We start from the raw sequence: 12,261 nt of genomic DNA, 5'->3' as shown, positions 1-12,261 counted from the left end.
AGCCTAACCCATGGACCTAAAAAATCTAGATATGTGAACCCACCAACTCGCAGTGGACCAGCGTGGTGGGAAATGGTCCAAGCTTAGGAAGGCAGTTAAGACCTTGGGGATATGCACAAAGGTTCCACTCGAGAGAGCCAGGTGACTTACTCCCCCACAGAGAATATAATAGAATAGACCCAACAAGCCAAATAAGGTACATTTGTTTGTTATTAATATGTTATTTTAATTTCGACATAGCTATTAAAATCTGCAAGCTTAAGAGGTCAGTGGGCTGGCCATATTTATGCATAGAGAATATCCGACAACAGGGGCAAACGAGTTTTCCAGTGTAGACCAAAAACAGGCATAGCGTGGGACGCCCTCCGCTCCGTTGATGATCTTAGACAGGTGCTTGCGGTAGTGGTTGGATGAGGAAGGCCGAGGACAGAGTGTTGCTTACGCTATTACGGACTAATAAAGAACACCACTTCTTAATTCTAACTTACAGAATATACATCATCCACTGCTGGACATAGGCCTCTCCCAAGGAGCGCCAAAACACTCGGTCCTCGGCCTTCCTCATCCAACCATTACTGGCTTCCCGCCTAAGGTCGTCAGTCCAGGGGACAGGAGGGCATCCGTGCAGAATATATACATAAAGGTCAGAAACAATCTAAATTAGACGGCCTTATGGCTAAAACCGATCCCTTTGCTGGGGCTTTTAGACGCTCTTTATTATATTTTAGACAAGCAATGCTGGCGGTGATATACCTAAGGTAAATTAACTACAGAGTTACTAGCCTTTCGTTGTTTTTTAGTCATACCAGATAAGCCAGTAAGATAATACCTACAAATGTATTTAATAGCCAAAAATCACTCGAGTGTGAAATTGGGTAGATAGGAAGTTTAAACATTGGTTGAAGAATGCTAGTTCACTTACTTTACAATAGACACAGTTAACAGTACCTATATGTATTGTATTTAGAAATGAATTTGTATCTCATAATTTTCCATGTGATATTAATTTCTTCTATATTTTTTACTTGTAAGTACGTTAAAAGAACTACATACTTTTGTAATGTGAAAATTTACTATTACCGCCATCTATTGGTAAGTACTTAGAGACACTATACTAATGCAATGGCATAATCTTTTATTAAAATGACGACAAATTTAGTAATGAGTAGCGAAACTTGAAAACCAGAAATGCATCTAGCTAGACAACTATAATGCTTACTCGCTTTTTTAAAAATATTCCAGCCATTTCCGGTCAGCCAGTAGCGCCATCGCGGGAAGCGATAGTGGCGCCATCTAGACGCGGCATGGTGGTGAAGAAGTCCGAAGTGGCCCTCATCAGGTCGGTGCTCGGAAAACGGAAGAAAATCAACTTCAAACACTACGACGGGCCGATGCAGCTCAAAACTAACTAAATACTACATAATTATTATTACTCCACATAATTTGTACATTATTTTCGCCGAAGTCAAAGAAAATCTTAGTAGGGAGTTGTTGATCCGTTGAAAAAACTATTGGGTATAAGGTATCTGACCCTAGGGGGCGTACATAACCTACTTTTTATCCCGAAATTCTCACTGAAAAACATGTTAAGGTAAAGCAAGTACTGCAATAAAATAGAAACATTTGTTTTTTTACATTTATTCAAAAGAAAACTTAAAATAGTTTAACCAAACAAAATTTTCCGCTTCGAATCAGATATAAAAACAAAGTCATCTTATAAATAATTATAAACTCAAGTTATACGTTTCTGTACAGTCTATACTTCAAAATAATGATTATGCTTTACGATACGATTTTTGTAAAGTCATCGTTTTAGTTGAAAAAAGGTAACACAAGAGGTATTATGCTGCGTACAGACCGGCCAAGGAACGGGTTTCGTTGACCTTCATTGCTGCAGTCTGCCCTGTATTATGAATGATAAATATCCATAGTTGGGCGTTCGATGGGCCGGTCTGTACACGGCTTTATTAGAATGTACACAAGGCGAAATCTTACCACTGTTTCTCTCATAGAGAAAGATGCTAAGTATGATAAAATTCCACTACTCAGCTGAGACACGAGAGCCCTCGATCATACTGTACCGAGCAGTTTTTAACCGCCGAAGAAAAATAGGGGTTTTATAAGTGTGAAGTGTCTGTATCTGCTGTGGACGTTCGGTGGCGAATTTTGACCGTATATCAAATAGCTTTAGGGTTGAATAGGCGTCGAGACTTCGATGGCTTCTCTTCTGGTTCTGGCGGCGTGGGGTCACGAGATAACTGCAATGACGAGAGATAAAATGTGATTTACAATTTACTTTATAAATAAATAAACCCATGGGCCATCCGACCCCAAGCTAGCAGAACCTGTGTTATGGGAATCGGACAGCTGATATATCTATACTAATACATAGATAGATACATATTGAATATATAACCGACAACCAGACACAAGGCAAGCACAAATGCTCATCACACAAATTTTTACCCTGGGCGGGATTCGAACCCGCGGCCCCCAGCTTCGGAAGCAGCTTCACTACTATCTACGATGCCGATACTTTGAATTGTTTCGGAGTAAAACAATCTGCGCTTAACTCTCTCCAGTGGCGTCGGTCATACGTCCCATTGGGTTATGAAGGTGGTAAAATAGATTACTATTGTGCAGTTTATACAGGGTCTAACAAAAGTCGTTAACTAAGCCGAAAGGGGGAGACTTAGGGGGTCAATCTGGACAACTTATGTTCTACGAATTTTGGACTTGTATCGCAGCTGATAATCCTAACTTATATTATAAATGTGAAAGTAACTGTGTCTGTCTGTCACTTACTCTTTCACGCCAAAACTACTAAACGGATTTGAATGAAATTTGGTATACATACGGTCTACACCAATGAGAAAGAACATAGGGTACTTTTTATCCCGTAATTCCCACGGGAAAACTTTTTAAGGCGAAGCTCGCGGGAACAGTGGTATAACATAATATTACGTAAGTAATTAAACAGTAAATATCCCACAATGTCTTACCTGTCCTGAGCTTCGTTTGTCCATAAACCTCTTGGTCAAGTCCGAATACGTGGGACTGTTATTAATGGGGCTTGACCGAAGAGCCTTGACTTTCTTCGGAGATTTCGGCGATCGCAGGCGGATCTTCGGCGTTGACGACTTTCTAGGGGACGCTGCTGGAGAAAGAAACCATAGTATAAAGGTTGGTTGGTAGAAATAGCTATTTGCAATAAGTCCGCCTTTGCATACTAATTAATGTAGAAAATGGCAACAGGCGATTTAAGTAAAAGTGCTAGTGTATTATAAATGCGACAGTTTGTTTTGGAGTAAATACTAGGTGGAACTGCTAGTCGAAAAGAAAAAACTTAGCTTTATATTATACTAGCTGTTCCCGGGAGCTTCGCTTCGCCTTAAAAAGTTTTCCCGTGGGAATTCCGGGATAAAAAGTAGCCTATGTTCTTTCTCAGGGTCTAGACCATATGTATACCAAATTTCATTCAAATCCGTTCAGTAGTTTTGGCGTGAAAGAGTAACAGACAGACAGACAGACACAGTTACTTTCGCATTTATAATATTAGTTAGGATACAGGTGTTGCAAAAAGGGTATACTAAGCCGAAACCTAGCCGCACATGTAGGTTTCGGCTTAGTATACCCTTTTTGCAACACCCTGTATATATATTATTTGTTCAAAAGTGTTGAGGAATAGGTAAAAATGTTCCTTTCATAGTAAAAATGTCGCATGGCATGGTCAACCAAGTTTGTATGGAGAAGCAAAATTTATTCGCGGAAATTATGTTGAGACGGTGACCATTTTGTTTGAGACACTTTGTAACCTTGTGTATTTTTATTTGTTTTATTTATATGTTTTGTGGCTTGGACGAAATAAATGCCTTTTTCTTTCTTTCTTTCAAAAAATTCCACTGTATTATTTTATGCACATTTTGTATACTACACACACGAGCAATGAAAAATTTCCAGTGACATATGGAACAGCAATGGCATATTATAGTCAACCTACCTTTCTCCCTAGACTTCGGTATCTCGTCCCCTGCCTTGCCTCCTGTGCCTGGATCTCTAGCCCTCGATCTCTCGTCAGGTTTGCCCGGTGTGCCTGGCTCTAGGTCCAAACTCCGGTCTGGTCTAGGTCTCCGGCTGCTGGCACTGATCACTGGAGTCATCCGGAGTATCGAGTTCTCGGCGTTGCCGTTGTTGAGCGACGCCTTGCGCGCTAGCTTTATGTTTCCTGTGAGAATTAGATAAGAAATGCGTTAAAAATATTTAAATTAGGTATTTTCACATTCGATCCATAGAACTTAGAAAAGGTTTTTAATAACAATTCAAGAGCTTTGTAAATCATCTAGAAACACCATATTTTCGGAAACCAAACCATCATAGAGAAAAAATAAATAATTGTGAAAAGAGTGCCATCTCGAGGAGTTTTTTGTCATACTCTATACGTCATACTGAACAGCACCATCTCTTTATATTTCTCAGCCTCATTACATTTATTAGCTAAATGTAAGTTCAATCTACATATTTATGTACCTACTAGGGCATGCAATACCGCAATACCGGTATTCGTAATACCGGGATCCCGGACAAAATTCCAGCTTTTTTCAATACCGGTATTGAAAGTTAATACCGGTATTGAATTAATACCGGAATCGGACTTTTTTAGGCTATTAATAAAGCGAATAAGATTTAGTTAGCCTTGTGTTCCTATATACTGTGAAAGCGCACTTGTTCCCAATCGTTTAATGCAGTTTTCGGCGCCTAGAAATCTACTGTTGACCATGCGTAAACTGACACCGGATGTAAAAAAATAATTTATTCTAAAATTTAAACTCCAAAACTTAATTCTCGTAAAAATCTACAACAAAATACAGAATAGGATTGCATTTTCTTGTTTTATTTTGACGTATACAACCTTTAAACACTTTATATTCCATTTATTACAAGGATGTCTAATACCGGTATTAATACCGGAATCCCGGTATTGAGTTGTAATACCGGAACTCAATACCGGTATTGAAAATTGTTCCGGTATTGCATGCCCTAGTACCTACCTACATGCAACAATAAATAAAAAACAAATTATTATATAATTCTTTATTACCTCGCATATAACAATGTTTCAGTTCAGTTTTGTTCATGTCACTTGTAAAATAATATGCGAGTTGGTGTGTGTATTCCTTTTTTATTCCTTTCACCATGAAAACCAATTCATGTTTTGCTAGTTTATGTTTCCCAAGAGAAGCAAATCCTCCAATGTCAGGTCGCAAGAATTTCATAAAAACACTTTTAGCGGATAAAGATGCTTTTTCTTCATCATATTTATTTTTATTTGTACATAAAATTTATAAATAACGATATACCGAGAATATAGGCTTTTTTTTACAAAAAATTAACATGTTATTTGGGAGACATTGTAAGACAACTGAACTGACACGCAATTTCTTCATAATAGCCATAGATCATGACAATGTTGACATTCAAATACTACTTATGTATGTGTCTTGTTATTGTTCTATGGTCTTGTTCATAACGCCATCTTACATCTTTTTTGGTATTTAGAGTAATATAAAGAGATGGCGCTACCTTCTACTAAAAGTTCAGCCATTAAGGCACTGACCCCCCCCCCTGCAAACCATGTCGTGATGTAGAATGGAGACGACAGCGCCATCTAGTGAAACCCATTAACCAAACCATACCGCGATGTAGAGTGGAGACGACAGCGCCATCTAGTGAAATCCATAGGTAATCAAAATCTTTACCAGCTACAACTTTCTTACTCAGTCTGCTGTGATAAGGGGCTTACAGCGATGTCTCTCAGTCAACCCACCTTTAGCAGCAGCGGCTCGGAGGCGGCTCGCGACGGCCGGCTCCACACACAGCGCGCCGAGTGACGGTAGGATGTAGCGCAGGTAGCGGTTGCGTAAAGAGTGCCAGGAGCGATCTTAGTTTAAAGAATATAGTCTGGGTAGTTAAACCAAACCATACCGCGATATAGAGTGGAGACGACAGCGCCATCTAGTGAAACCCATAGGTAAACAGAATCTCTAACTTCTCCAGTTTGCTTACTAGGACTGCATGCTCATAGCGATGTCTTCCAGTCAACCTACCTTTAGCGGCGGCGGCTCGGAGGCGGCTCGCGACGGCGGGCTCCACGCACAGGGCTCCGAGTGACGGTAGCACGTAGCGTAGGTAGCGGTTGCGCAATGAGTGCCACGAGCGATCTGCAATTATAGAGTGTTTACTATAAAATCGTATAATTAAAAAAGACTGTTTTTTATCTCAGATATTAAATTAACAGATCCTGAACGATTCACCAACAGTCGATTGTCCCGCGATTAACTGCCAGTTTCTATAAGTATCTCTATCTATCCATAACTGGTAGTTACTTTCATACGATTTTGACATAATAAAAATTAAGAATCTGTCTAAATCGTATGAAAGTAACTACCAGTTATAGATAGATAGAGTTATAGAAACTGGCAGTTAGTGAAGTATCATTCTATTGGCGGGACAATCGAATGCTGTGGAATCGTTCAGAATCTTTGATTTAGTATCTGAGATTAAAACAGACTTGATAATATAATAATGAATCATTTATTGCAGACCAATTTATTTAATATAGCTGTTCCCGCGAGCTTCGCTTCGCCTTAAAAAGTTTTCCCGTGGGAATTCCGGGATAAAAAGTAGCCTATGTTCTTTCTCAGGGTCTATACCATATGTATACCAAATTTCATCCAAATCCGTTCAGTAGTTTTGGCGTGAAAGAGTAACAGACAGACAGACAGACAGACAGACAGACACAGTTACTTTCGCATTTATAATATTAGTAAGGATAAGGATACTGACGTGTGCCGGTGATCCTCTATAGGGTATACTAAGCCGAAAAGGAGTGACTCAGGGGGTTATTCTAAACAAAAAGTTCTACGAGATTTGGAAATTCTCGACTCCCTTTTTGCAACACCCTGTATAAAGGAGGTATATACTGACGTGTGCCGGTGATCCTCTCGTACTCCTTCTCCAGTTCCTTCCACACCTGGTTGCCGTTGACGCCCCGCGCTCGCTGCCCCAGAGACACCCACGATATGATCGCGTGGTCTTCAAGAGACGTGTAGGATGACGCCCTGTAGATAGATACAGGGTGGTACAGATATATATTTTAACTGTGAACGAAAAGAGGGGTGTTGTAAGTTTAACGTGTATTGTGTGTATCTGTCTGTGATAGCGTAGCTCTCAAATAACTGAACAGATTTTTGATATTTTTTAGTTTGATTTCCTGCCTATTTTTAATGAAAATCGGCTTAGCTGTTCAAAAGTTATGCGATGCGACTTTTAGTGTAGAAAGTGGGAGGTTTTTTAAGTTGGTTAGGTTATTCAGTATTTTATGCACAGTATTAACCATGCGTACCGACAATTATTTAACAATCTAGCTATAATGTATATAAGTACATATGTACATAAGTACTTACCCTTTCTGAATTCCAGGCTTCATAGGTTTAAATTTGGTCTTGTTCTTGATGCCCAACTTCTTGGATGCTAGGGAAGCCATTTTTTTCTTGAAAATGTTTAGACTATTCGAACTGCCTTCACTGAAATCATAAATGTTTTAGTTTTAAACAAAGCACAGGGATGAATTTTATAAGTGACATAGGCATTGGCAGGTGAATGTACCAATCATATTGAGCAACTTTCATTATAATACATCCTAATCCTAACTAATATTATAAATGCGAAAGTAACTGTGTCTGTCTGTCTGTCAGTTACTCTTTCACGCCAAAACTACTGAACGGTTTTGAATTAAATTTGGTATACATACGGTCTAGACCCTGGGAAAGAACATAGGCTACTTTTTATCCCAGAATTCCCACGGGAAAACTTTTTAAGGCCAAGCGAAGCTCGCGAGAACAGCTAGTATATTATATGGGCTAAAACTCCCACTAAGCCTTCAGCCTTCAGGAACTAATGTGAATCAAGAATATCTGTGAGTGGAGAGAGTATAACAAAATAAATTACCTGGAGCTTTTTAGGCTGTTTGGTTTAATCCTTGTATCAGATTTGATATTAATATTAGTATTTTTTTGTTTAGTAACCGCCTCGGGATGACTTTTTGAACTATCACTGTCTTCTTTGGACCCTTTCTCACTTTTGTCGTCATTTAATTTAGTTTTTTTCGTATTATTTGTTGCATTTTTATCGATATCTTCATTTCTCTTGCTATTTTGGCTGATTGGTCTAGCCATTGTATCAGCATTATTTTTCTCCCCTCTAGTATCAGTTCTACTCAGCCTTTTCGACTTTATAACTGAATTTTCAACAGTTTCTGAACTATCACTGTCTTTTTTGGACTCTTTCTCACTGTTATCTTCATTTAATTTGGGCCTTTTCCTGTCATTTCCTGCCCTTTTATCTGTATCTTTGTTTCTTCCTTGAATTTGTTTGTCAGCATTGCTTAATGACAGTTTTTCGTTAACTTTGTCTTTCTTCTTGCTTTGTGAAGCGTATTTAGTTGTCACAAATTCAGTTTCGCTGTCGCTCGCATCAGTTTGAATAAAAGGTCTTTTAGCAGCTTTATTTTCGTTACCATTATTATTGGTTGGTTTTCTGTTACTTGTACATTTAGCATTCTCCGATTCTTCTTCACTGTCGGTACTTAGAACAATAATTTTAGATTTGGCGACTTCTGACAGTCTTGCAGATTGTCTTTTAGTAGTAACTGTACTTTGATCACTGTTAGAAGTGTCATTTCCATCACTGCTAGAATTTTCAGTTTCGTCATACTTAGCTTTTTTATTTCTTTTGCTGGACAAATGTTTTAAGCTAAGTTGATCTTCGTCACTAGACGAACTATTCATCTGATTTTTCTTATTATTGGACTCGTTTTGTTTTTTTATAGTTTCTTTATTATTAACCACATTTTTAACGTCTCCACTCAATATCGATCTTCTGGTGACCCTTCCCTCGATCGCTGCATCCTCTTTAGCAGCTCCACGGTCATGTTTCGACATAATAAAATTATAACTGTCACTGCTATTAACGTTAGTAATTTTCTTGATCAATTTCTTATGATCATTATCATAACTAACATCAGTATCGCTGCTATCGTCATGAATAGCTCTCACCACAGCTTTGTTATCAAGTTTTTTTTGTAACCTGTCATTACCGGAATGACCTTTGACATTTGATGACTTTTTCAGAAATCTCCCTTTCTTGCCTCTAGCCCTGTTGAAACTTGTCATGTACTTTTTAACTCTTTCCGCGCGGGAAGTAGCCACTTGTGGTTTTAAAGTTTTCTCTCTGCTTTGCTCATTTTCTTTATCATCATCACTACTGATAGACAATGTTTGTTTTTTCAATTGTTTCATCTGTCGATAATTATCGTGAGCTTCGTTAACTTTCTGTCTAGTCTTGTACGCGTAGTCTTTTGACTTTTTTGCAGTCACATGAGTCAGTCCGAGTAGAGCAGCAAATTCAACCAGAGACAAATCATTGTTCCCTAGTAACCTCTCGAGATTTATCACCCTTTCGATTTTAACTAACGGGTTCAGTTGAAACAGAATCACATTTCTGTATGCTGAATCTTTATTGAATGTTTCCTCATCAAAGGGACCTAAGAACTGAGGGTTTTGGGCCAGGACTGATTTTATGTATTCAATATCTTGAATATCTATGTACAGTTCTTTGCATGGTGTGTCAGAATCTGACCCCATAGCCCTTTTATCAACACTATTTTTGACAGCTTTGGGTTGTATTTGTAATGATTTATACTCTTTGTGAATATCATTTTTCTTGTCCACTACAGGAGTTTGTGTTGGGTTATGCGTGTTTGTCTGTGTGACTGCGTCTGATATGCTCTTCACATTCGTGGTGAGAATCGTTGGTTGGATGCAACTGGAAAACACAAATTAATGCGGTGAAGTAGATAGTAGTAAAGGTAAGCATCCGCCTAACGGTATTGTACATATTGGACCAAACGGATTTTCATAAATGTATGGAGAAATAGCGTCTGTATGTTTCTTTGCTTTAATTTAAATGCCTGTACATGGTCTGTGGAATCAATGGAATCCTAATCCTAACTAATATTATAAATGCGAAAGTAACTGTGTCTGTCTGTCTCTTACTCTTTCACGCCAAAACTACTGAACGGATTTGAATGAAATTTGGTATACATATGGTCTAGACCCTGGGAAAGAACATAGGCTACTTTTTATCCCGGAATTCCCACGGTAAAACTTTTTAAGGCGAAGCGAAGCGCGCGGGAACAGCTAGTAACTCATAAAGTGACTAGTAAGTATGTACTTCTATGTGCTATGCTATGCTTGCAAATTTTAATATAAAAGATGGCTCTTTAAAGTAATGCAATCATGTTGAAATTAAACTGAATATTTGTTAATATATTTGCTGAGTCACCTGTTGTAAAGTAGGTTACATGAGGTGTTGACTGCTTCAAAGTAAATATAACTCATAACTGCTGACTTAGTCATAATAATAATTTTCATATACCTATTTGTATTAACATCCAAAAATTATCTATCACAATGGAATATTTTTACTGATTTTGTACCTACATTATTTATAATATCATTATACACACTTTATTGTATGCAAAACCCAGTTCTAATGTATTTTGAATGCCCTAATATCTATGTGGGGACATCTCACACACGGCCATTTAACCCCAAGCTCGGCAGAGCCTATAATATCAGACAGCTGATACATTGATACATATAGATAGAAACATAATATTAACACCCAAGAATCGAGTACAAATACCTTTAAACAAATATTTGCCCTAGCCGAGGATCGAACCTGGGGCCTTTGGCATAGTAGTCAGGGTCACTAATCACTACACCATTCCATCGTCAAATACATTACATACCTCGGGCCGTTCCCGTGTTCACATCTGCAGCAGTGGCTTAAGGAGCGTCTATGCTTGTGTCTTCTGTGCTTCTTGTGTTTCCTGCAACACCAATAACATTAATAATTGGTACAGTTGGGGACAACGAAACATGCTACCACTCAGGTATCATTATCACTATGAGATTTAACAATATTTTAATTCAAACTAGATGGAGTTGACACTCGTCAGTGCAAAATAATTTTTGCTTGGTTTTTGACACACTATCTTGTTTCTATCATTGACTTATATATTACTAGCGTAAGGACAGCCCCGCCGCTCTAGTAAATGGCACCCTTGCGTTGGCCATAAAATCTCATGAATCTGTCATAATTTGTGTAAATTTGGGCCAGCCAGCGGATGTCATTTTCTTTTCACAAAACAATCTGACTAGCATATCCTTCCTTTTGAAATGATTGGCTTGTATATTGTTAATCTTAGAAGCAAGGAGACTAAGATGGTTTATCCAAATCTTCAGCCTATGTCCAGCAGTGGATGACTGTTTTTGATGATGAATCTTAAATTTACCTTACTTCAAAATGTGGTTCAATACCTGTGCTTTGGCAATATGAGTCCAGCTCTAACAGCGCTCTTCTCTCCAGAATGTAATGCTTTCAGACCCCGCAGGATAAGGGAAGTGGGGATGACCTGAAAATATATTTTTCATAGTTAGTTTGCCAATGTGCAATCGGTTTAATACAACCATTAGTAGTTCATTTGGTTCTTCATTATTAAAAATATATTTTTAACATCATCTATTTCATGATCTTCTTAGCGTGTTGGAGGTCAGTGTCAAACACTTACGAAACTAAAAGCTAAACTAGCATTTGTTCATGAGGTCATGTGTACGAATCCAGCCATGCACCAGCATGCCTATAGAAATAAGGTGAGTGTGCAGTGGTGGGTTGGCATCTGGAGGGCATTCGACACTGCGTTTTCCAGTTCATGGTCTGCAATCGGTATTTAGATCTAGTAGTAAAATTATTATAAACAAACCTGTAGAGTCCCTTTGCTAACATACAGAAATCGGGGCTTCTCCCGTATCCCGTCGATAGAAGCATCCTCCAAATCAAGCTGCAACCACCTTCCACTTTTGTGTATAAAGAAATTTGTAGCCATTTCATTAATTGTACAATAAAATAGGATTTTAATAACAAAATCAACTACGCACAAAACAAAACCGATTTTATCCCGCCATTGCCATAGAGGAAATAAACGCGACGACTTTTTTATTTTTCTATTTTTAGTTTTTTTTTCCATGTATAACGGAAAAGGCTAAGGGCATTATCTCATACTGCCTGGGCGTATTTAATACTCAGACTTTGTATAATGTATAATAATAATATTGTTATATAATGTATGGAATCTTAAGG

General features: G+C 38.2%; 1 protein-coding gene across 3 annotated transcripts; it reads right to left on the bottom strand.

The window, feature by feature from the left end:
* Positions 1-2,041: 2,041 nt before the first annotated feature.
* On the bottom strand, positions 2,042-12,211 carry LOC105382058 (uncharacterized protein DDB_G0284459). Of its 3 annotated transcripts, none has more exons than XM_048629858.1 (10): positions 11,885-12,211; positions 11,442-11,536; positions 10,871-10,951; positions 8,008-9,882; positions 7,464-7,583; positions 6,985-7,118; positions 6,105-6,218; positions 4,001-4,225; positions 3,003-3,157; positions 2,042-2,258 (listed from the first exon to the last, which is right to left on the bottom strand). In XM_048629858.1, exons 1-10 carry the CDS (start codon positions 12,146-12,148, stop codon positions 2,178-2,180), a joined length of 3,144 nt encoding a protein of 1,047 aa, XP_048485815.1. In that variant the 5' UTR covers positions 12,149-12,211; the 3' UTR covers positions 2,042-2,177. The 3 variants fall into 3 exon arrangements, with proteins under 3 accessions (XP_048485815.1, XP_048485816.1, XP_048485814.1); XM_048629859.1 differs by lacking the exon at positions 6,105-6,218 and adding an exon at positions 5,825-5,938 and having other exon boundaries at positions 3,003-3,154; positions 11,885-12,209; XM_048629857.1 differs by lacking the exon at positions 6,105-6,218 and adding an exon at positions 5,825-5,938 and having other exon boundaries at positions 11,885-12,208.
* Positions 12,212-12,261: the final 50 nt, after the last annotated feature.

This window comes from Plutella xylostella, chromosome 24 (assembly GCF_932276165.1).
Source record: "Plutella xylostella chromosome 24, ilPluXylo3.1, whole genome shotgun sequence".
NCBI classification, from domain to species: Eukaryota; Metazoa; Arthropoda; class Insecta; order Lepidoptera; family Plutellidae; genus Plutella; species Plutella xylostella.
Note: the sequence above shows the minus strand (reverse complement) of the source record. Positions and strands in the feature narration are given on the sequence as shown.